Source organism: Acartia tonsa, chromosome 11 (assembly GCF_053477335.1).
Source record: "Acartia tonsa isolate MP-2025a chromosome 11, ASM5347733v1, whole genome shotgun sequence".
NCBI classification, from domain to species: domain Eukaryota; kingdom Metazoa; phylum Arthropoda; class Copepoda; order Calanoida; family Acartiidae; genus Acartia; species Acartia tonsa.
This window is the reverse complement of record NC_137270.1, coordinates 3,030,113-3,056,254: the sequence shown is the minus strand read 5'-3', so window position 1 is coordinate 3,056,254 and position 26,142 is coordinate 3,030,113. Positions and strand designations below refer to the sequence as shown.

General features: G+C 30.8%; 1 protein-coding gene across 2 annotated transcripts; it reads left to right on the top strand.

The window, feature by feature from the left end:
• Nucleotides 1–15,787: 15,787 nt before the first annotated feature.
• Nucleotides 15,788–21,190, top strand: LOC145331407 (uncharacterized). Of its 2 annotated transcripts, XM_080176036.1 has the most exons (6): nucleotides 15,788–15,877; nucleotides 16,208–16,267; nucleotides 16,852–16,914; nucleotides 19,128–19,259; nucleotides 19,980–20,047; nucleotides 20,442–21,190. In XM_080176036.1, the coding sequence occupies exons 5-6, from the start codon at nucleotides 19,982–19,984 to the stop codon at nucleotides 21,117–21,119; spliced, it is 744 nt and encodes a 247-aa protein (XP_080032162.1). In that variant the 5' UTR covers nucleotides 15,788–15,877; nucleotides 16,208–16,267; nucleotides 16,852–16,914; nucleotides 19,128–19,259; nucleotides 19,980–19,981; the 3' UTR covers nucleotides 21,120–21,190. The 2 variants fall into 2 exon arrangements, with proteins under 2 accessions (XP_080032162.1, XP_080032163.1); XM_080176037.1 differs by lacking the exon at nucleotides 16,852–16,914 and having other exon boundaries at nucleotides 15,830–15,877.
• The last annotated feature ends 4,952 nt before the right edge of the window (nucleotides 21,191–26,142 follow it).

The following is a 26,142-nucleotide window of genomic DNA, read 5'->3' as shown; positions in this document are numbered from 1 at the left end:
AAATTTAAAATACAAAAATTGGTTTGATTAAACCTCTTGGACCAACCAATAGTAAAAAAATCAACATGTTTAAAATGGACGTAGGGACATTTTGTTAACGATTATAGAGTTGCTACGTTTTCTAAATCGTACCTAACTACTACAGGAATCATCCTTCAAAGTTGGAAATCGATAGAACAATTCTAACATGCCTAAATTAACGAAAAAAGCTATCCGTTACGGACAGACCCTAATTATAGAAAAGCTTTGCTTTTAATAAGGAGGAGGAGGTTAGTGAGGATATCAGTACTCGACACGCACTTTGAGGGAAAACACCTACGAATACCCTTTATTTGCATAATTTTAGGCTTTTCCAGTTTTTAAGAAGGAATACAGAAGATAATACTGCCATACAAGGTAGGATAAGGCCTAATATCCGATTTGGCCGGATATCCGGCAAATTACCCGATATCCGGCCGGATATCTTGAAACTATTCAGATACCGAATATCCGGCTGGTTTCTCATGCAAGATATCCGGTTATCAGGCCGGATATCCGGTTTTTACCGGATATCTCACGTTGGCCAGATATCGGGCCGGATGCTTGATATCCGGCATTATAAATCAGCCGGATATCCGGTATCCAGCCAAAAAAGTATCTGTTTCAACCCTATTACAAGGTATATGATATAAAACAATTGTTTTTGTTTGATTTTTATAATGTCTGTTAGTATTTTACTATAAAATTTTTTTTAAGTGGCTTCAATTTACTATTTTTGTTTTATATAATTTTTTTTTTATTTTCAAGTTTATATTTTGTATTTTTGAAATACTTAGTATCTCCTTAACTTGTTAATTTTTTTCCTTTTATCCCAGGGCTAGGCAGCCGCGCGTAAGCCTCAACTTTAAACCCACTCTGGTGCTTAAAGGAAATCATTGAATAGGCAGCTGGGCATGTTAGGAACAGGTTTAGACATTCAAATGATTTTTTTGATAACAAAACGTCGATTTTACTAAGGCTTACACAGCACACGGCTGCAAAGCCTTGCTTTTTTCAACTCTCCTCATGTATGATGATAAATAGGCCAGTATCAAGATTATGCTTTAAGTATACAGTGTACTTTTCTGAGAGGCATAACACTTAATTTAGGAATTTCAAATTTGTTAGTGGTTATTTTTTCTATCCTTATAATGTCTGTACCGAAGGATCTCGCTTACCACTGAACCGATCGGATTCTCCTTAACAGGGTAGCTTCTCATAGGTCCCGGGAAGGTTTATAACTATTTTTGGGGAGGGTACCACCACCCTCCCAAGATAAATCGCCTCTAGAAAAAAATTACCCCACCCAATTTTTTTTTTACTTTTTCTTTTAAAATCTAAAATAATAAATTGGGTTATTAAATTCGACTCTCAACTCATCAAGCGCCCCTAGAGGCATCTAGGGGCGTAGCCGCTAGTTTTTTATTTAGTGGCGCATCCACTCTATATATTGTTATTTTGTCAGACAGTAATTTGACAAAGACCAAAATATGTTAAAAATCAAACATGTGACGTCATAAAAATAAGGGAGAGGAGAGGAAAAGTGGGAAAGAAAACCCCTAATAAAGATATGGATAATCCCTCATTTTTATGACGTCACATGGGTGATTTTTAACACATTTTGGTCTTTGTCAGTAATTGTATAAAAACTCTGTGTGTGTATGTATGTGTGTGTGTGTGTGTGTGTATGTTTGTACATATTTGTTAGTGTCTGGAACTAAGTTGTCACTTTTGACCAAATGCTTTAGGATTTCCCATGCCAGTCTTGGAGTAAGGGTTTGATTGTTGCCTTTCAGACTAAAAAGAAAATGTAAGATGTAGGAAACCCGAGACTAGCCTAGGTTATCAAAAGCGAAGCTTTTCTATAATTAGGGTCGGTCCGTCCGTCCGTCACGGATAGCTTTTTTCGTTCATTTAGGCATGTTAGAATTGTCCTATCGATTTCAAATTTTGTATGATGATTCCTGTAGTAGTTAGGTACGATGTAGAAAGCGTAGCAACTCTATAAAGATTACCAGAATGTCCGTATGTCCATTTGAAACATGTTGATTTTTTTACTTTTTTAACAAAAAATTTTTATGTGATCTAATCATCCGATTGATCTGACTTTTGGTATATTGATTCCTGGGACAACAAAGTATAATGTAATAAGCGAAGCATCTCTATAATCGAGTCCTAAAAATGTAAGTATGTCCATAAACATTATTCTGTATAAAGCAGTTTTTCAACAAATTTAATTACAATTTTGCTTCAACTCTTATACATTTATATTCTGATTATTCAGTTCTGACACTATATAGGTGTTAATGTCCGTTTGTCCTACCGTTTCAGTGCTTCGCTTTTATGGATGTTGTCATCCTTGTTTTATAGTATTTTGCCCTTTGTCAGTATGTAATTGAAAGAATGCTATGGGGGAGAATTCATTTTTGTTGGGAAATTAAATTTTTTTATAAAATAGTTTTCTGTTACTTCTTTGATTAGTTTTCATTTACTACCTAAATAAATGAATTCTAATATTATTTGCTAAATGATTTATGTGTGCATCGTTACTTATGAATAGTGTAATCCTTGTTTTTAGATAAAGATAGAAGAAAGCAACGAAAAAGAAACCTAGTTCCTGCGAAAATGGGTAAAATAAAACTTTTAATTCAATCAAATTCTTTTTTTTTTTTTTGGGGGGGGGGGAGATTATACTCCCATCTAAATCAATTTAATTGCTCATGGGAGGACTTATCATTTTTATTATAAACTTTCCCTGAATAGTTTCGAAACCGATTGATATCCGGTAGATTAGAACCGATTTTCAGCCATTCTGAAGAATTATGTCTAGCATCGTATTACATCCATTTTTTTACGAATATAAAAATATACAATTATAAGAATAAAAACTGTTTTATTAGCCAGTGCCTTCGGTATCTCGGGTTTTAAAAAAACTAGTTTTAATCTTATAATTGTACATTTTAAATCCGCGGAAAGCTGTTTATAATACGATGCAAGAAATAACTATTATATTAATTTTTTTACTTAGAATATTAAATTAACTTATATTAAAAAGATATATACAGTTTAATAAATATTTTCTACTAAATTTCGTAAATAGATTTCAAATGATATTCATTATTTTTTTATACAGGGTGTTTTTTTTAAAATTAGTCTTAAACAAAAAATCTTCCAAAAATAGGTACTTTGGTAAAACCGGTTTTTAAGGCATAATTTGTTGAAAATTGCCAAGTATTTTTTTCTTATTAAAAATTCCCAAACCAATGAAGAATATAAGATATAGATTATTAATTTCTGTCAATGGCAGGTGGGTTATATTAAGCAATACTTTTGTCTTATTAAAAACAAGGATGACAACATCCATAAAAGTGAAGCACTGAAACGGTAGGACAAACGGACATTAACACTTGTATAGTGTCTAAACTGAATTATCAGAATATAAAAGTATAAGAGTCAAAACAAAATTGTAAGTAAATTTGTTGAAAAACTTCTTGATACAGGATAATGTTTATTGAGTTTATGGATATACTTACATTTTTAGGATTTGATTATAGAGTTGCTTCGCTTAAAATATTGTTCTTTGTTGTCCCAGGAATCAATATACCAAAAATCAGATCAAACGGATAATTAGATCACATAAAAATTTGCTGTTAAAAAATTAGAAAAATCAACATGTTTAAAATGGACGTACGGACATTCTGGTAATGATTATAGAGTTGCTACGCTTTCTAAATCGTACCTAACTACTAAAGGAATCAGCTAGCAAAATTTGAAATCGATAGGACAATTCTAACATGCCTAAATTAACGCATAAAAGCTAACTATCTCGGACGGACGTACGGACGGACCGACCCTAATTATAGAAAAGCTTCGCTTTTAAAAACACCCTGTATTAAGGTTTGCTTCATTTTTTTGTCTGCTTGTTAGTGTCTGTTTATCATCTTGTCTTTGCTCAAACTGATTCTTTAGATTTAGGTAAAATATTAACTTCTACGCCCCTAGAGGCCTGTTATTATTGTTTTACTTTAAATTCTATCGGTTTTATAAATGTTAGTGTTGGATGTATATTTAACTTGTGTTTATATTAGGCAGATGTATTTTTGCCAGCCATGGATGTATTTATATGATATATTAGTTGTACTTTTGCAAGGAGTTTCAAGATTAATATTGTCATTTATACAGCTAAAATTCAGGCTGCCAGATGTACAAATGTCCTTAAAATAACCAATGCTAACAAGCTAGAGTGCGCTAAAAATTAAAATTTTTCAAACCACGCCCCTTGAAAAAATCATATGTTCTATATACATTAAGCTATAAAAATTGGAAAGAATTTTAATGAATATAATAGATTTGAAATCTGCATAAAATTTTAAGGAATTTTTATAAAATTCGTTTTTTGTATAATTCTTTATCTAAAAGCGGAGATGCATTTTAAGTTAATTAATTTTGACCAATAGGATAGGTGGATTTTAAACTACCTGCGCTCTAATTGGTTAAATGATGTACGCCATCCAATCAGAGCGCAGATTTTTTAAATCCACCAATCACAGATGCCAAAATTAATTAACTTAAATTGCATTTCCGCTTTTAGATAAATAATTATAGAAAAAACGAATTTTATAAAAAATCCTCAAAATTTGATGCAGATTTCAAATCTCCCCCTAACTTTAAAATTCCGGAAAACTTATATATCTATATATCTTAATATACATGTTTGCATACAGAAAAATAATCTTAGGATAAATTCCTGTTTTGTTATTCTCTTGAAAAATTTGTAGTTTAAAATAGATTTGTTCTGTACCTACTCAAAATGAATATATATATAAAGAGAACAAGGATGACAACATCCATAAAATCGAAGCACTGAAACTGTAGGACAAACGGACAATAACATTTGTTTATTGTCTGAACTGAATAATCAGAAAATAAAAGTATAAGAGTCAAAGCAAAATTGTAAGTAAATTTGTTGAAAAACTGCTTCATACAGGATAATGTTTATGGACATACTTACATTTTTAGGACTTGATTATAGAGTTGCTTCGCTTATAATATTGTTCTTTGTTGTCCCAGGAATCAATATACCAAAAATCAGATCAAACGGATAATTAGATCACATAAAAATTTGTTGTTAAAAAGGCAGAAAAATCAAATTGTTAAAAGTGGACGTACGGACATTCTGGTAATGATTATAGAGTTGCTACGCTTTCTAAATCGTAACTAACTACTACAGGAATCACCATGCAAAGTTTGAAATCGATAGGACAATTCTAACATGCCTAAATTAACGAATAAAAGCTAACTATCTCGGACGGACGGAAGGACGTACGGACGGACGGACCGACCCTAATTATAGAAAAGCTTCGCTTTTAAAAAGCACTTGAAGAAATTGGGATATTTGGATTATCAAGCTATTAGAATAATCAAAATGCTCAACTAAATTTTCCTATTATACAAAGTATATTTATAGACTTAATTTTTTAATATTTTATGAATGGAATACAATTGTTTAAAGAGATCATTAGTTCCAATTAGCTTTTTTGTCTGCAGCAAAGGATATCGATAAACGCTGAACCGTTATGGTTCTCTTTTTTACAGTGAAGCTTGTTATAGGTCCAGGGAAGGTTTTTAACTATTATGGAGGGTATCTCCTGCATTAATTGCCCCTAGGGGCTTCTATGTACGTAGCCGCTAGTTTTGTATATAACAAACTAAAAAAGATGTTTTATCAGTTCAAAAACTCATTTATTTAATACTAAAAAATAAATAAGGCGGTGCATTTTCAGTGTTTTAGTCGAACAATGATCCTAAATTTCCATTTCTTTTGAGTGCTTTAAATTTTCACTTTATTTATAATCCTGAAAAACGTTATGCATACTGTTAGAATTGTTGTAAACTCTAGTTTTTGGATATATAAGAATCATTCCTGTGCTATGTATAATCAGGGAATAAGGGAGGGGACAAAGGGAATATGCAAGAATTTGGCAGTTTCTTGCCAACCTTGGGTACTAATCATGATTGACGTCACGGGAAATCATGCAATAAGTAGAAAGTTTTTTGTCTGTAGCTTACTATTTCGTTAATTAATGAGCCTATTGATTTCTAAATTTTAGGGAGGCTTCATGAAGTTCTTTAAGTTGTTTAAGGTTTTATTTATCATTAAAATCTCAAGATGGCTCTCGCCTGGATGCCCATGATATGTTTCCTAAACTTTAAGTAACTTTAAAATTAAGATGTAATGAATGCTCTCAACTTTTTTTATTTATGTAGTACCATATTTAGTCGCAAGGTATCTCTTTTGTATTTTTTTTAATGAAATAACTTGTGTTTAAAGTTCTGTAGAGAGGTATTTGTTTTTAAAACTTTATAATTCAATTATTTAAAGGGTTTTTCATGTAAAAGCTTTGAAATAATTACAACACAAAAATTTGGGTAAAAGTAGAAAAATGGTCTGGTCCTTTCACTTTCCAAACATTGAACACCAACAATTCTGGAAATGAATTGTAAATAAGTTATTGATCTTTTTTATCAAAGGCTTGTAGTAAAGTACTGTTTGCTGGATGGTGCATTTGGAATCAAAACTAATTCAAAAATTATTAAATTTCCTGGTAAAGTTGCTGCATGAGAAATACTCGTTTTATCTGGGTTTTCAACCTTATAGGGTCACAACTACAAAATTGAATTAATTGCCCGTTGTCCCCTCCCTTACTCCCTGATGTATAATATAGTCTCTGGGCTAAGTTGTAAAAAGTTACTTCAAACTTTTCAACCTTTCTCATATTTTTCAACGTAGCTCCTAAACCACAAGCACAAAGATAGTACTTATATTTCCAAAAACTAGAGTTTATGACCATTCTAACGGTATGCATAGCGTTTTTCTACTATTAATACAAGCCGCGCCATTCTAATTTTAAAAATTTACGCATTTTTTCCACAACCTTTAAATCCATAAATCTTCAAATAAAAGGCCTTTGGAAAAGCCGGTTTTTAAGGCATAATTTGTTAAAAAGTCATTTTTAAATATTTGAAACATAAATGGATGGAATAAGATTTCCAAATATATAAAGCATTTAATATAATTCTTTTATTTTCTATGCATAATTAAGATTAAAAAAAAACATTTCTCTTGAAACACCTTAGCCTGTAGTATATTTACAAATATCTCGTCGTCGGGGAGGTTCCAACTTCAACTGAACACCGCGTAATATTCAAAGACGTTAAAAATGAGTATCACTTAATGTAATACGCCGGCTGAATGAATGGAAATGGAGGTTATTGGCTCCTCTTAGTTATCCTCGGTTGTTGGACCTGACTTAAAAGTGTCATTGCCCGTATGAGTTACTTGTATATATATTTTCTAAATGTATGAATACTGTAGGACAAAAAAGCCTGCTGCTTGGATCTGTTTATGATTTTTCTCACTGTTTGCTCAGCCCTATTGTACTTCTGGGGAGTACAGAAACTATTCAAAGGTATACGTTTTTTTTATATTTTGTGATAGTTATTGACGAAGCCCAACCTGTACCCACAGTTCAAATAAAGGTGCTTTGACTGTTGTGTCAGAACCTAAATTGGGACATAGTGCATTTCATTACCCTAGGTTAGGTAACTTCATTTCACTTTTCAATGAAATCTAAAATGCAGCGGTTTTTCAGAAAATTAGATTTGAAAATTTCAAGTTCAATTTTCACCCACTAGGAGTTACCGCATAATCATGACAAGAAAAGATGAACTGAAATTAGTTTCCGAATGTGAACACATTTTCCGAGGTGTTTCCCAATCCTATCTCAATATTTGCTACTAGCTAAAAAACCTTCAAACTTCAAAAAAAAATCAAAATTTGAATGTATTAACGATTTATACATTATACATTCAAAGTTTTAATTTTTCAAATTTTGATTATTTTTTTTTGGAAGTTTGAAGGTTTTTTAGCTAGTAGCAAATATTGAGATAGGATTGGGAAACACCTAGGAAAATGTGTTCACATTCGGAAACTAATTTCAGTTCACCCAAGAAAAGCAAAGATTATCTATTTAAAATTTTGAACAACTTTGCTTTTATAAAGTTAAAATTGAACTTGAAATTTTTAAATCTAATTTTCTCAAAAACCGCTGCATTTTAGATTTTATTGAAAAGTAAAATGAAGTTACCTAACCTAGGGTAATGAAATGCACTATGTCCCAATTTAGGTTCTGACACTAAAGTCAAAGCACCTTCGAAGGCACTGTGTACCTCTTTGCATCACTTTTGATTCCTGTGAAATATCAATATTACCGGCCTTTAGTCATACTGAAAAGTTATATATAGTTTTGTATTAGAGACAATTTTCCACAGAAATAAAAATCAAAATCATATAATTGAAACCATCTGTGTAAACCTCGGCTTTTGGCTCCTCGGGGCTAACAGAACTGGTTTTGATCTTTAAAGTTTTCATTTTAATACCCGCATTAATTTTTTTCCTTAGAAAAATTAGAACAATAACTGTTTGGATTCCAACGAAGCGTAGAAGACAAATTCAACCTACACAATCCTCCAGTTGGGACATTTTTAATAAATCATAAAATGTTTATATTTGAATTACATAGTTTAATGATGTGTGTTTTTATCTATCTATCCATCCACCCTCTATCAAAACAAGAATCATCCATTGGAAGATATTAGGGCAAGGGAGGGAGGGTATTAACAAAAGTTTGAAATTTTCTGAACACATAGCCATTCTAGAACAAGAAACTTTAACTTTCAGCCATCAACAAACAAAAACTTCAGTCCTATGTAATTTTGAGTCCAGAATCATAATCTGTTAAAACTAAAATCCTATGTCCTCCTTTTTGCAATAAAATTGCATTAAAATTGCAACAAATATTTGCGATACCTTATTTTCATCTTATAAGAAACAATAATCCATTTTGCTAAAAAAATCAAAGTTAACCATTTATTAAATACTTTCATATCTTTAAATTTGCAAAAAAAAATATTTTTTTTCTAAAATAATTCTATTTTTGTCAGCGATATAAAAAGTCTCCTAAAAAATAGTTTTTTATAAAGAAAAGTAAATGTAAGGATTAAAATTTGTTTTTCTGAAGTCATTTAATAAATTTATTTATACAGTAAAAACCAATATTGTGCAACTTATTTGAATGAAAAGCAAAAAACGTAATTTGCAAAAAAATTGCAACCGCTAAATCACATAGAAAAATAAACTTTTAACTAATCTAAAGTAATATCTATAATACAAAGTAGCTTGATGTCTGTCTGTCCGTCCGTCCATCCGTTTGTCCGTCTGAAGCTTAAGATCTCGGTAACCACTGAACTGATTGGATTCTACTCTTCAGGGTATATACCTATTGGTCCTGTGGTGGTTTTAAACCCCCCAAAAATTTCCCCCCCCCCTCAAAAAAAAAATTTCTTATTTTTTTCTAACCTTAATGTTTTTTAAGTTTTTATATAATTTTACATATGTTTAAAATTTTTTATATCTTTTTATATTTTTTTATACTTTTTTATACTTTTTTTTATATTTTTTATATATTTAATTTTTTTCTTTTTTTAAAATTTCTTTTCTTCTTTTAAACTTTGTTGTTTTCAAATTCAAAAAGATTGTGAAACCTTCATTCTCCTGTAGGGGCGAAGCCCCAAAAAGGCTAATGGGAAGGAAATTTTTAAAAACATTAAAAAAGAGAAAAAATTTGAAGGGTTTAGAAAATATAAATTAATATAAATAAATATAAACAGTTATAACAAGTTATAAAGAGTTATCAAATGTTATAAAGAGTTATAAAAAGTTATAAAATACAGAAAATATCTAAAAAAATGTAAATTTTTTTTTTAATTCTAACCTGAAACTTTAGGGAAAAAGCTCCTAGAGGCTAGGGGCGAAGCCGCTAGTGTTTTAAAAAACATTAAAAAATATAATCTTTTATAAAATAAAGTTTGTTTGAAAAGTTGTCATTGAATAGAATAGGGCAAAATTATTTTTTCAAAATGTAAACAAACACTTAACTTTGAATAATTCTATAGTTTTTCTAAAACTTAAAAATCAAATCGTACTCAAAATCAATGTTTTGTTTGTCAAATCTTTTTGTGGCGAGATTTTTAAATGTTTCTTTTTCATATGTATTGAATACATAAAAAAAAGAAAAAAATTGCATCAAGTCGATTCAAATATCTTAAATATTTCTTTATTAAGGCAGCAAAATAAAAAAAGGTGTAAAATAAAATTTATTTATTTTTATTTTTTAAGCTGTATAACTTTTTAAAAAAAATTTAAAACATGATTTTTGTAAAAATTGATATTTTTTCATTAAAAGGAAATATTGTTGAATACTGAATCAGCTGTGTAGTGGATCGGATCTTTTCTCTACGTTTTTTAAAACAGCAAACAGCTTCGCCACGAGCGGTTGGCGGAGCTTCAGGAACAACGCGGTAGCAAACAGTAGCCTTGCTTCGAGGTATGAGTAAGAACTCCCGATAACACAACTCACTAACACTACAGCGAATGATTTAACGTCGACGATTAAGTTCAACAGTGAACTTATATTCAAGTATTAATTGGAGCTAGGAATAGCTCTGCAGAAAATAGACAGCTAAATGTTCTTCTAGTATTGGTCTATTTGGAACTAAAACATATTCATTATACAAGTATAGATTACACATATGTATAAACAAGGATGACAACATCCTTAAAAGCGAAGCAAACTGAAACAAAACAGGAGAACAAAGGAACATACGCAGTTGTAGAGGTTCAAAACTTAATAAAAGAGCTAGAATATCAATTTAACAGGTATAAAATAATCGTATACAACTTGTTCCAAAATTGAGTAAATACAAGATTCTGTGTAAGAAGATTTTAGAACTTGATTATAGAGATGCTGAGCTTTTACCTTGTTGTCCCAGGGATCATTGTTACATACATTACTTTTATATAATAGCTGTGCATTTAACAAGGATGAAAACATCTATAAAGGGAAGCTGTAAATATCAAAGAATTATGATCAATAAATTAGTATAGCTAATAAATTCTCTTATGAAGTTCTGACTAAATATATACATTTACACAGATGATCTATAGGTAGCAAAGCATGGATACATAACAGACAGACCAACAGTGTGAGTTATAGATATTTACTTATAGATTTGAAAATTATACCTTACTATTATAAATTTAGTATGGTAACATAAAAGACAGACAGACAGTGTGAGTTATAGAATAGATGCTTAATAATAATAGCTATTCATTTTCCATTAAATTCACAAAACCTATCCTCCAACTAATAAAGAAATAGAAGGTTTCTTGTTTGCTATACAAACTATGCTAATTCAGAATTAACCAATAAGAAATCTTTAATTCTTTAAAGAAGGTGTCCTAACTTTTTTGATTTTTATTTAAAATTGCTAGTCGGTGTTTTTAGTAAGTAGTAGATGTAAAATGGTCCTTAGAATTTAAATAGGCAATCTTTTTTTATAGTAGACCTCTTATTTTTGAAGCAATTTAAGTTTTCTTAAAATAATTAAGTCGGTTTTAAGGTACTACAACGAAACAAAAAAAGAGGAACATTGCCATTATGAACAAAAGTAGTAAGATCTTTAATTTGACACATTACTTTTTGAATTCTGATGGTTAATCATTGAGAAAATTGATTTTTTGAACCTTGGTTTAATCAAAACTTTGAACTTAAATATATCCTAACACAGGCATAAAGAAAAATGTGTTCATATATACCTTTAGAATGAGAAAATGTTCAGAATTGTAACTGGGTGAAGCAAACTAAGCTACAGAAAACAAAATACATTTTAATTGACCAATATTAAAATGTATACTGGAGTATCATTTGTCATTTGAATTATATGACATCATTTTTATAAACTGTTTCCCAGCCAAGAGGTCAAGATTTGAGGTAGTAAAGAAATTTTTCTTTTTAAAACTAAACTAAGAAGTTGGGAATTGACTAAATCAATCTTCCCTCATGTACCCCTAGAGGCCTTTAGGGGCATAGCCACCAATTGTAATTATAGAAGCGAAGTTACTTTACAGCTAAGATATATCCATTGGTCCAGAGATGCCATGCCCCGTAAATCACAAAAAATTCAAATGAGATAGTCAAACATATTTTGGAATTTATTTCATGAAATTGTGCTATTGTTATGTTCTAAGAAAATTTGCCTCTTAAAACCACCGCCTAATAGATCTAAAACTACTTAACTGCATTATTTAGTCCAAAATTTAATATTAAAAAGGGGAAACACACAAAAAAATTTAGCTCTGTCAAGTAAAAATTATGTGTATGAGCAAGGACGTCCAAGGGGGGGGGGTAAATTTGTGATTATCCCCCCAAACGAATAAATTTCATTAAATTTAAATAATTTTCATTTTACCCCCCCCCCCCACGGCCCCCCCATGTAAAATTTACCCCTACATTTGGGTTAACCATTTAGAAGGGGTAATTACCCTCCAAACAATTTTTGGGGGGTAAATACCCCAACCAAAATAAAAAATCCCTTCGTGCTCATTTTAATACTAAATATTTAAGTGTTTCTTTATTTGGTAGGTACCTTTTTACATAATTAAATAACCCCCCCCCCCCCCCGAGGTAAAAATTTTGGAGAGGGTAAAACAAATTTGCAGAGCGCTTCGAGTGACATTTAACCCCCCCCCCCCCCCCAAATAAAAAAGCTTGGACGCCCCTGTGTATGAGTATTTGATATTTGATCATTTTTTCTCATCAATCCACTGGAATTATGAATAATCCAACCAGTTTTTTTGTCCCTTGACGTCATACATTTGATTAAAATATTTGAAGGTGGCTATGGTGTACTCTCTTTTCCCGCGTTTTTTTGTTTCACCTCATAGACCGCAATTACCATAACAGCTAGAGGCATGGTAAATAAATCATACAAAACATCTCTCATAAATCATGGAAGAAAGGAAACCTTTAATATTATGATGTAAAAGTGCCAGGATGTCTGTCTGTGTGTATCTCGCTCCTTTACAATGTCCATGGAAGGTCTAATATTATCTCGCGTGAGGGTACCTCAACCCAATGATGAGATATTGACCCCTAGAAAATAAGACCAACCCCGAGAGAATTCTTTCTTTCTTTTTATAAATAAAATCATAATTAGGGGATTAAATTTCATCACCTCCTTCCCTCCAAGCTGCTAGTTACATACTAAAGTAGTAAGTTGCTCTCTAAGATCGTATAAACAGCTGTTCCACAATTTTAAAAGATGTTCAAATTTTACCCAAAGACAGGATTAAGGCTATATGAATGATGAGTGGTTATGCCTTATTCCTGGGTTGCTACGCTTAACTTTCACATTTTACCTTCACCTGTTACTAAAACACTTTCATTCACGTGATAGTTACAAAATTTTATCTATAATACAAAGAAGTACGATGTATGTCTGTCCGTCTGTCTGTCTAAAGCTTAAAATCTCAGTAACCACTGAACCGATTGGTGTCTACTCTTCAGGGAATATACCTACTATTTCTATGATGGTTTTAAGCTATTTTCTTGGGGGGTGAAACATCCACATCCCCCCCAAAAAATGAAAAATAAAAGTTCTATGTAGAAGCCATCTTATAGTCAGCAAAATATCTTGGAAGGCCACACAAATTCTTCAAAAGCTAGATCTCCAAAGCGTTCAAGAAAATCTATTATTCTTTAATTTTGGATTTAAATATGTTATTTTGTCTATAGTCAACAGAATGCATATGATTACGACAAATCAAACAAGCCCCACCCTTTGCTTCACTTCTATTATTAGAGATACCTTAATCCTACATACCCTGCCTATTGTGATATTTTCCTCCAAACAGGCAGATGTTATAGAGTAGTTTTTCCAACAAACAGACAAATTATAAAGCCTGTTTTCATAGACACCAAATCGCATATCATCACAACAACAATAATTGGCTGCTTAAATCTACATAACTATTTTACCTTCCCCCCTTCACAAGTGCGTAGCTGCTATTCATGAATATAGTGAGAGGGAGATATAGAAACACATATATGCATGCATATGTAGATTTTATATAGAGAATTATGGATGGATGAACACAAAATCATGCGTGGATACAGACAGATAGATAGATAAATTTATAGAAAGACAGACAGATATATAAATTGATAGATAGACAGACAGATATAAATATAATGAATACCTAAAGAGATGTACTGTACAAAACTATTGATACGCGCACTAATACACACACACACACATCCACACACACACACACTTACACTCACACAGACATACACACATACCCACACACACACACACACACACACAAGCACACACATACACACACACATACACTCACACAGACATAACCACATACCCACACACGCCATACACACACACAAAGTCATACACACATACAAACACACACACACACACAGACACCCCACCTATGAGTTTGGTTATGTAAAAAGCAAAATTATGCCTGAGGCCTGCAAGGTGAGAAAGAAAAGTATACCTCTGTATAAAAACATGAAGATTTTTATAATTTCCTCCTTTACTTGTTCTGAACCAATTATGAATATGTTGTTACCTAATTTGAAATTGCTGTTATGGATTTCAAAGAGGGAGAAGGGGGTGTAAGGGGTTGAATGACAACCCCCCCCCCCCCCTAAACAAACTTTGGGGCAACAAAACACCCTTCCATTTTTGGAAGTATTTAACCCTCCCCAAGATACTTCAGCATTTATGGACACTTAAAAACCTCCAAACCTTTAAACCCTAAAAAAAATGGCCACTTTCTATCATGGTTCAAAGCTTTAAATTTTTACAAATCAGGTAAATTTGAAGACAAAATGGTGGGTTTCACCCTCTCCCTAAATAGGTTGGGGAGGTGGTATTAGTATTACCCCCAAGAAAGATTTACCCCTAGTATAATAGTTAAGCGCATCCACTTTGCCCCCAACTTCCCCCTCTTTGTAAGTTTTACTCACTGTTGAGATTTTCAGTTCAGGGGGGGAGGGCAGCTTATACCAATAACGAAATTAATTCGAAAAAAATCACAAAACCCATATGTGTTTTTCAGCTGTCGTTGGGGGGCAACACATCGTAAACTTGACGACCTCTCCATTTGCCCCCGAAATATTATTTTGATTTATTTTGCTTGTTGGTTATACCTTATTCCATGGAGGAGGGCAATTTTATAACCCCCTCCCAAAAAAAAAGATAATAAAAAGCTTAGACGTCATTAATTGCTGCTATGGATATTAGGATAGAAAGAAATATTTCATTGTAAAACACACACATACAAGGGCGAGCACATAATTTGAGCTGAAATTTGGCAAAAAAAAAAAGATTCGGAGATTACATGACTTGAGGGAAGGGAGGTTGGGGGTGGCATTTTGCTCTCCATTATGAAATTTTTATAAAGTGGTTATTTTACATGAAACATTTATATAAATGGGATGATACCAACCAATTATGTTTCATAAGTAGAGATATTATATGTACATTCTGAATACATACAGTGTTACAGGGATAGGTTGATAGATAAAAAAAATTCTACCAATTTAACACTTGAGAAATTATTCATTAGATTATTCACAAAAGAGGAACGGGAGATATTTTATTTTATTCTTAATTGTCCTTTCGTTCCCTGGAGTAACTATACCCTGAAAATATTTAGTTGTATTTTACAGACAACTTTTTTAACTGTTTTCTTAAGTTTCGTGTTTACATAACATTTTAGTTGATGTGGGACATACAATCTACTGTGATCACAACAAAATAAGACTTTAGACCCATTACTAATAAATCAACGTTCTTGTCTAGGGGCCAAAAGAGAGAGTTGTTAGTATCAGTTCATTTTGTGGCGTGGTTGCGTTTACTTCTTTAAAGATTTTAGGTAGGAATGGAAAGTTGGTGATTATATTATTTAAAAAAAAAACATAGGTTGTCAGTAGGGTTGTTATGTTTCTAATAAAGTGAAATGATCTCTTAGTGTGTGTAGTTGTACCCAAGGCTAATTCCTCATAATTCCTTGGAAGGTTATTAACTATTTTGGGGGAGGGTAACATCGCCCTCCAAGAGATATCACTCCTAAAAAAATCGACTCTACAATAATTTTTTAAAACTTTCCTTTCAAATATTAATTAGTTGAAAGTCAACCCACCCCTTAACCCCCCCCCCCCCCCCCCCCCGATCTGTAAGGGTAATAGACTTATCTTTTGTTTAGTTATAGAGAAACTTTGCTCCTAAGAATAACTGTGGCCTTTCTGTTATAATCTGTATTGAGGTAAGTGTTAAAATTTCAAAATCCTTAGTGGCACAGCTACTCTATAAATTACTAGCGGCTACGCTCCTAGAGGCCTCTAAGGGATACTTGTGGAGTGGAACCCAATTTTAGGTTTAAAAATAAAAACTAAAAAAATATCTGTTGAGGTTTTTTTTGGTTAATTTGTCAGATCTTAATTGCATTTTAAAAAGAAGATTTTTTTCTATAGGAATGGGGCGATTTTTCTTAGGAGTGTAGTTGTATCCTCCCCCATATTATTTATATCCCAGGACCTATGAGAAGCATATTGGTCCAGCAGTTATCGAGATCTTTCGGTACACAAAGACATCCTGTTACTTTATTAAAGGACTAGCAGCAATGCCCCTAGTGGCCCTTTAAATGTTGTTTTTTTAATAATCGCAATATTTCTATCCCAGTACCAAATATAACCCAACCTAACCTAACCTAAAGTAACAAATCTTATACCAACAATGAAATTAATTCGAGAGAAAAAATCACGAAACTTATGTGGTGGGCAATGGGGGGGGGGGGGTGGCAACAAGTAGAGCAAGTATATCTATTGATAGCCGTCTTTATCAATTTAGTTAAAGAGAAGCTTTGCTCCTAAAGAATAACTTGGCCTTGGTGTTATCTTCTGCGTGGTGAATGTAAGCTTTTTAATATTCTATAATTATTTGTGGCGCATTTTCTCTATAACTAGAGTATGTCTATCAGTTCCATTTTCTATTTTTTTTTAAAGCGAAGCTTTTCTATAATTAGGGACCGTCCGTCCATACATCAGTCCGTAACGGTTAGCTCTTTTTGTTCATTTTGGCATGTTAGAAATGACATATCTATTTTAAACTTTGCATTATGATTCATTTAACGGTTAGGTACGATTTAGGCAGCGCAGCAACTCTATAATCGTTACAGAAAGTACGTTCACTTAAAAAATGTTAAAGAAGTTGTATCAACTTTTTTGCTTTTTATTTAAGATAGCTAGCCGGTTCTTTCAGTAAGTAGTAGATGTAAAATTTTTCATAGAATTCAGATATGCAATCGGTTTTTTTGTAGACCTCTTATTTTTTAAGTAATTTAAGTTTTAAAAAAAAATAATTAAGTCGGTTTTAAGGTACTAAAACGCAACAAAATAAAAGAAGAAAATGGCCAGTATGAACAAAAATAGTAAGATCTTTAATTTGACACCTTACTTTTAAAATTCTGTTGAGTAATTATTGAAAAAATCTATTTTTTTAACCTCGGTTTAATAAAAACTTTAGACCTAAATATTTTCTCAAACAGACATAAAAAACATGGGTTCATATATACCTTTAGAATCAGAAAAATATTACGAATCTATTCTAAGCAAAATTGAAAAAGTTTTATAAAACTATTATAAAAAAAATAAGTTTATTTTAAGAATCATAATTTTCGGCTTTAAAGGGTTAGCTTGAACCAAACCTGAACAAAACCTAAACAAAAGACAATGCAATGTAGCAGATATTTTTTAAACACAAGAAACAATAATGTATTTTTAACTGCATTGTTTTGAAGTTTATAAACAGACTGATGCATATTTGTTCATAATTTTTCATTCTTTACATGTTCTTTAATATCACTATATTTATTGTAGTATCTATTGTATATATTGTATGAACGTTCTCCTTTTTTTCTGGCAATTCTATAGGTTAATTTTATAGATTAAGCTTCCCGATTTGTCAATTTTTGCGATTTGTGATTGGCTAGTTTAGTAGTTACAATTCTTAAAATAAACTTTTTATTTTTTCTATTTTTTATTACAATTTTTTAAAACTTTTTCAATTTCGCTTAGAATGGATTCATATTATTTTTCTCATTCTAATGGTATATATGAACCCATATTTTTATGTCTGTATGAGAAAATATTTAGGTTTAATGTTTTGATTAAACCGAGGTTATAAAAATTGATTTTTTCAACAATTACTCAACAGAATTTTAAAAGTAAGGTGTCAAATTAAAGATCTTACTATTTTTGTTCATACTGGCTATTTTCTTCTTTTATTTTGTTGCGTTTTAGTACCTTAAAACCGACTTGATTATTTTTTTAAAAAAATTAAATTACTTAAAAAATAAGAGGTCTACAAAAAAACCGATTGCATATCTGAATTCTATGAAAAATTTTACATCTACTACTTACTGAAAGAACCGGCTAGCTATCTTAAACAAAAAGCAAAAAAGTTGATACAACTTCTTTAAACCTTTGTAAAATAAAAAATTTAAAGCTTTGTAGTAACAATTTTTAATGTGTTATTATTTCCATATTCTTCTGATTTTTGGAATTAAGATTCCTATTACATCAAGGTATAATGTTATGAAAAAGGCATCTTTATAATAAAGTCCTAAAAATGAAGTATTTCCTTAAACAATATCCTGTAATTAAGCAGTTTTGCAAAAAAATAATTACTATTTTTTTAAAACTCAATAATTTATACACTGTTTATTTTATGAGTGCTAATGTTCACTTGACCTAATGTTCCTGAGTTTCGCTCTTATGGATCTTGTCATCCTTGTTCTAGTATCATCTATGTTAATTTAGGAATATGTATATGTAGATATATCAATGAACATATTTATTATTTTAGTTATAGGGAGGTATTGACAGGGACATGATAATTAGAGCCTACAAGCATATAAGAGGCCGTATTAGGGCCGTTATTCAGGCTAACAGCGTTTTTATTGATTAAAATTAACACTCACACATGAACGCTAGTCCCAAATTTGATTTTCAATAAAAAATAAATGATGTTGTTTTTGTAAAGAAAAAAATACCCGACAATTTGGGCCCCCGCACCCTGTTACCTGTATGTTGATTTAGTTTTTACTAAACCTTCTTAAATTTTAGGCAATTTTGTTGAAAGGAGAGTGGTTTTGACAAAACCAGTGACAGTGGCTGCACCAACAACAGCTGGGAGTGCTGTTACTGCTAGAGCAGAGATTAAACTTGTTTACAATGAGATACCTTCTTCTGGTTTAGGTAAGCTTTGCTGAATTAGTGTTAAAATTTATATACACTTGGTGAAATTATCAAATACTTTCGGTTTAGATAGATAGATAGATATGTATTTCAACATAAGCATACAAAATGATAATAATAAAATTATTACACATATTCACATATTTTATGCATAGTTTGGCACTTTCATAACCTGGGTTGGCCGTTGCATAAGCTGAAAATACCAGTTCAGGACAAACATATTCAAATAAATTTTAAAAGGTTTCTACCTACATCGAATTTAATAAGATAATTATATTGGATATTTACATATAACATATAGATTGGTTTAAACAGAACAAATAGATAAATAAATAGTATGGTATTAGCAATGCTATTTACACTATGATACAAAAGGGTTAGATAATTGTTAAAATTTTAAAACAAATTTAGGCAGATTTTAATTATTTTTACGGACAAAACATTTTTGCTTATTACAATTAAAACTCTTATACTTATCTAATGATTTCTTTTTATGAGATTTTTAATTGTTAATTGTTTATTTTTTAATTCTTGTTTACAGTGAAGCTTAAAATAACTGAGTAAACAAATATTAAAGATGTAGTTAAAAATTATCTTTGATGTTATTGTGTTAATTAAAATTAAAATTTGATAACACTAAAAATTGCCTTTTTCTATTGGATAGAAGAGCTCTAAAGTTACTTGTGCATTTAGTTATATAATCTTAAAATTTTTATTTAGAAATGGAGGAATTAAACAGTGGAACTAAAATGGATGACAACACAGGTCCTGGTAGTGATACTAAAAAGGTAGGTATTCTGTGTTTAATCATGAAAATTATACAAAGATATTTTATGACTTTAACAAGCTATTAAAAATTGCTAGGCTAATTTATTATTCCAAGCTGTAATTATCAATCAATTAGCAGCCCCATTCAGAAACATTCAAATTTAGTGAAAAAATGATGCTATTTTTATTATCAATAATAAGTTATAACTAATAGGCTTCCAGGAAAAAAGGACTTTAATTTAAGGTTGCTAAATTAAGGGGTTAAGTGAACATTACCATGATTGTGTTATAGTAAGATATTCTATTATAAAAAAGGAACTTCAACACACTCAACCTCTCCTTCTACTTCTCCCCATGAGAAATTAAGAATAGGAAAGTACCTAAATGATAAAGGTTAACACAGAATATATTTAGAATGAAATTGAGATGGAGTCTACAATTCCTTCTACCAAGTGCACTTGCGGATTTCAATTTGGAGTTTTCCCTTTATCAACACAAGATTCTCAATCATTAAATTTAGCTGAAGAATTTGATAACATAGGTATAAACTTTCAAGGACCTGCAGGAGAAAATCAAAGAATTTTAGCCAAAGAAAAGATTAAAGAAATAAAACAGAAAGTAGCTGAATATTTTCATGATCCAAAGTGTAAGGTTATAGCTATTCCAAATCATTTTGTAACACCCAAGATTCCAACTGTGTTAGGAAAAGAGGGCAAGAAAATACAAGATCATCAGATTTTGTATAAAAATATTACAGAACGTTTACATTTTGAGCTTGTCAATACAGCAAGAAAATCAAACTTAGAAGCTTTTATAATCAACAGTTTTCGATCAAGTAATAGCATTCAGCAATTAATCAATAAGGGAAAAGACACCAGAGGAAAAGATCAAACTGCAGATTTTAATAAGCATGAAAAAATAATAAAGGCATTGTTGGACATTGAAGATATTCCCAAGGAAAAACTAGATTTATGCATAGAGGAACATTTAAAATGGAAAGAAAACAAGCTTGAATTAAAAGATGCAAAGAGCTGGCTGTTTAAAAAGGAATGTTTTATATATAGATCAAGTTCATATGAAGTTGGAGATTGATAGTAAAGGGTGAGCAAAAAAAATGCGTACCTTTTTAAAATTCAAATTGTGTGGCTTGTGTTAATACTAGAAAAACGTAATGTATACCGTTGGAACCGGTATAAAGTCTATTTTTTGGAAATATAAAAACAATTCCTGTGCTACGCATAGTTTATGAGCTACGTGGTAAAATATCCTATCTGACTTAAAACTTGACTTGCGAGTAAATCATTAGATTGAAGTAAAGGGTGTGATAAAAAAAATGCATACCTTTTTAAAATTCAAATTGCGCAGCTTGTATTAATAGTTGAAAAACGTTATGCATACCATTAGAACCGCTATGAACTCTATTTTTAAAAAAATATAATAACCATTCATATGCTAATGTATGATTTAAGAGCTATGTAGTAGAATGTCCCAACTAAATTAAAACGCAACAAATTCATTATTAAAGTTTTCTCACATTTTTCAATATAGCTCAATAACTACAAATAGCACAAAAATAATACTTATATTTCCAAAAAATAGAGTATATTACGATTCTAAAGATATGAATAATATTTTTCTACTATTAACATAAGCTGAGCAGTTTGAAATTTTAAAATGTACACGTTTTTGCACACCCTTTACTTTAATCTTTAATGATTTACTTGCAAGTCCAGTATTAAGTCAGTTGGGACATTCTACCATGTAGCTCTTAGACTATACATAGCACATGAAACGTTTGTATATTTCCAGAACATACACTTTATACCGGTTCTAACGGTATGCATAACGTTTTCCACAATTAACACAAGCCGCACAATTTGAATTTTAACCAGGATGACAACATCCATAAAAGCAAAGCACAGAAACTGTAGGACAAACGGACATTAACACTTATATAGTGTCAGAACTGAATAATCAGAATATAAATGTATAAGAGATGAAGCAAAATTGTAAGTGTAAATTTGTTGAAAAATTGCTTGATACAGGATAATGTTTTGATATACTTACACTTTTAGGACTTGATTATAGAGTTGCTTTGCTTGAAACATTATACTTTGTTGTCCCAGGAATAAACATACCAAAAATCAGATCAATCGGATGATTAGATCACAAAAAAATTTGTTGTTAAAAAAGTTAAAAAATCAACATGTTTAAAATGGACATATGGACATTCTTGTAATGACTATAGAGTTGCTATGCTTTCTAAATCGTACCTAACTACTAAAGGAATCACCATGCAAAGTTTGAAATCGATAGGACAATTCTAACATGCCTAAATCAACTAAAAAAGCTATCTGTTTGTGACAGACGTACGGACGGTCATACGGATTGACGCTAATTATAGAAAAGCTTCGCTTTTAAACAGGTACGTATTTTTTTGTATACTTTAATCATTAATGATTTACTCGCCAGTCAGATTTTAAGCCAGTTGGGGCATTTTAACTCGTAGCTCCTAAACTATGCGTAGCACAGGATTTGTTTTTATATTTCCAAAAAATAGAGTTCACGATATGCATAACATTTTTCTACTATTAACACAAGCCGCGCAATTTTAATTTTAAAAAGGTACCCATTTTTTTTGCTCACACTTTATTTACATTTTCATTAAGATTTTTAGTTTTGATATATTTTTAAAAAATATAAAACATTTTATCTTATAGGTGCTTAAACAGCAAGGAGGCAATAAGAGAAACAAAATTGAAAACACATTCTTGTATAAGTGTCCTGAAAGCAATCTAGGTAAATTTTATGCCTATCAATACTTTTACAACAATCTACAAGAAACATTAACAGAATGGGATTCTCTAATTATTATTCCAGAATACAGTGGTATTATAAATATAGAGGTAAAACTTGGACCTAAAGATGGTGGTGACAAACTTAAACTACTGGAAAATGCTTCAAAGCATACCAAACAACACTTTTCTTTCATGCAGAAACTATTTGGAGGTAAGCTTTCCAAAGATTGGAATTTTGTCAGAGCTGCATGTGTTCCTTATTTAGAGATTGTTGCCAATCAAACAACGCCTTGTGACAACTGTCAGCAATTTATTCTTCTAGAAAAAGATGTTAATGATGTAACACTGTGGTTGAAACAGTTAATTGAACATAATCTTGTTCCATCTTATAATTGTGATCAAGCAGTATATGAAAATCTTGTAGCTGAATTGACATACTACATTACAATAAAGGAGTCCAGTAAAATAGATAAAAACATATCAGATCCATTAACAATTAGCAGAGATACTGAGAAAGCATTAACAGGAAAGTCTGATGGAATATCAGGAGAGAGTGATGTTCCTGTGTACATGCTCACCAATGAACAGCTTCAAACAGTACACGTACAAGCTAAATTCCTTATCATAGATGGTGACTTTGGTACAGGTAAAACATATGTACTAAAGGAAAGAGCTAAAAAATGTGCAAAAAATTTTAATGAAGAAGTAATATTTTATATTGATCTTACAACACTTACACACAATATTGGTAAATATAAAAGAAGAACTGAATCATCTTTTATGAACAATATAGCTGTAAGGGATTTTAACTCTCATCCTAATATAAGAGTTATTACTATTAAAGATTTAGAGATTAGTGAAGACCCTAGTCAAACTGATATAATCAATGATTTAAACAGTTTTTTGAGAGATAATCACTGTGATCATTTATTCATTGATGAAATGATACTTGGAGAAATTGTTTTTCCTGCCTCTATAGAGACAATTTGTGTTAGATTAAAAGAATTAGATGGGTTCAGTTTAAATACAAGAGCAAATTTGAAAAATAAGAAAGCAAAGTGGGTAGAAACTATGATAAAGAATCAAAATGCTTTACATTTTAATCTCACCAAAAATATGAGAAATAGTCAAAAAATAATCGATCTAGCAAATTTTTTTTCACAAGATTCTACTCAACAAATGTTTTTTTCTCCTGATACTAATGTCACAGGTCCCGATAATGTTTACTACAGAAATATTTATGACATTAATCCTAGTTTATTAGCTGTTGCTGCTGTAAACAAATATTTCATACATAATCCTAAAGAAAGTGTTGTTATATTATCAAATGGAGATAATGTTACTCAATTATTTGAATTGTTAAATAAACACTTTTCTTCTACCATACCAGTTGTTGTAGACTTAAAAGCATATATGGAAAAACCTGAAGGAATATTGGTAACAAGTATAGAGAAATTCCAGGGTGCTCAAGCAAGAAACATTATCATAAGTGATACAAGTATCCGGTCTACCCAGATAGGAAATCTAATACTTAGAGCAATGTCCTTTGTAATTATTATTTCGGATAAAGATAATTATAGACTAAAAAGTTCTGGAGCAATTGAAGATAAAGATCTACATAAATTTATTTATACTGAAATATGTCATCACTATCATAATAAAGATAAACATGATATTAGTGCCTTAACTATGGCAATATTAGATAAATACAAATTATTAGACCAGAATGAGAGTATTGCAATTATAACATACTCAAGAATTTCTAAAGATATTATCAGAGAGGCAAATACAAAGGAGTTTCTTAGTTTACCCCCAAAAGAGAAAGAGAATCAAATTGAGAAGAAAATTAAATCAGAAAACAAAGAACTATATGGACATGTAAAGAGATACATTTCTATAAATGATGCTGATGTAACATGTAGCTATTTTGAAGGCAATGGAGCAGATTTAGATCTAATAAACGATCCAAGACATATCAGTTATATCAAACTAGATTATGCTCCAGATTTTGATGCACTCAGTGAATGTAAGAATATAATTGTGTTTTCTGATGAAAATATTGATCATAAACATGAATTTGCAGCTTGGGGAGATGATTGGTCACTAAATTATTCAGGTAATGAGACAAACATAGATGTTAAGCGGAGTAAGATGAAACAAAATGAATATAATGCATTTTGTAGAGATATTATAATGTTAAGTCAACCAAAGTTTGCCATAGTTGTACATGATGACAATTTTGAAACATTCAGTCTCAAAGAGTCTCTAAACCTAATTGAGGATGATAATCTACATGAACACATACCTGTAACAAACCAGCTCATACCAATAACAAAATTAATTCGGAAGAAAATTTTGAAACATTCAGTCTTAAAGAGTCTCACTCTCTAAACCTAATTGAGGATGATAATCTTCATGAACACATAAACAGTAGAAGAAGCAGTAACAAGCAGCAGCAGCTCTAAACCTAATTGTTGATGATAATCTACATGAACACATACCTGTAACAAACACTGAACTTTTAAATCAATAAAAAAACATAGCTAACTGTTTTATATTTTCTCCTCTATTTTTAAGAAAATATTGTAGTGCCAAATTTTTTGAATAATAATGTATATATGCATGATTTTATTTAGTATAATAAATAATAATTATTTTCAGTCTTTTTATTTAATTTTTGATGTATTTACTCTATTATTTATCTTGTAGTTAAGATTTAAGAATAAAAGTCTAAAGTAAGATTTTTTTGTCTGAAGGATCTTGGGAAATGTTGGTCATAATTGATAAACTTTTCAGGGAACCTTTTTATATGTCTAGGGGTTGTTTTAGGGTATTCTCCAAACCTCCACTGCACCCTACTAAAAGCACTGGGCAAGGCAGTTAACAATAATAAGATAACAATATTTGTCTCAATAGTATCCATGGATTCTCCAATTGTAGCTAAGTATCCACGCATATTTCCCAAGAGTAGTTGAATACCCACACTTTTCCCCTATGGTAGTCAAATATCCACAATAGTTTTCTATTGGTGCTTTTAGAGGCAAATCTTCTCTACATCTCTTGTCCATTATCAATATGAAATTAATTACATGACTACAGACTTTTATTTTATCAAATTAGATATTCTCAAACTTATAATTAATAAATACCATTTAAATATACATAAATCCATGTACAGGGTGCGCACATAAATCCGGACTTTTTCTAATTTGTAAACAAATGAACATAAAATCGTCAATTTTAAAGATTTTATAGAATTTTAAAAACTGAGAGGCAAAATAGGTATATGATTATTAGATTATTTAATAAAATCGCCG

Bases quoted from the DNA above. Each gene is read 5' to 3' on its own strand.
- LOC145331407 (XM_080176036.1), top strand. From the start codon at position 19,982: ATGGAGGAATTAAACAGTGGAACTAAAATGGATGACAACACAGGTCCT. The intron at 20,048-20,441 runs GTAGGTATTCTG...GAATATATTTAG, and splicing joins CTGGTAGTGATACTAAAAAG to AATGAAATTGAGATGGAGTC.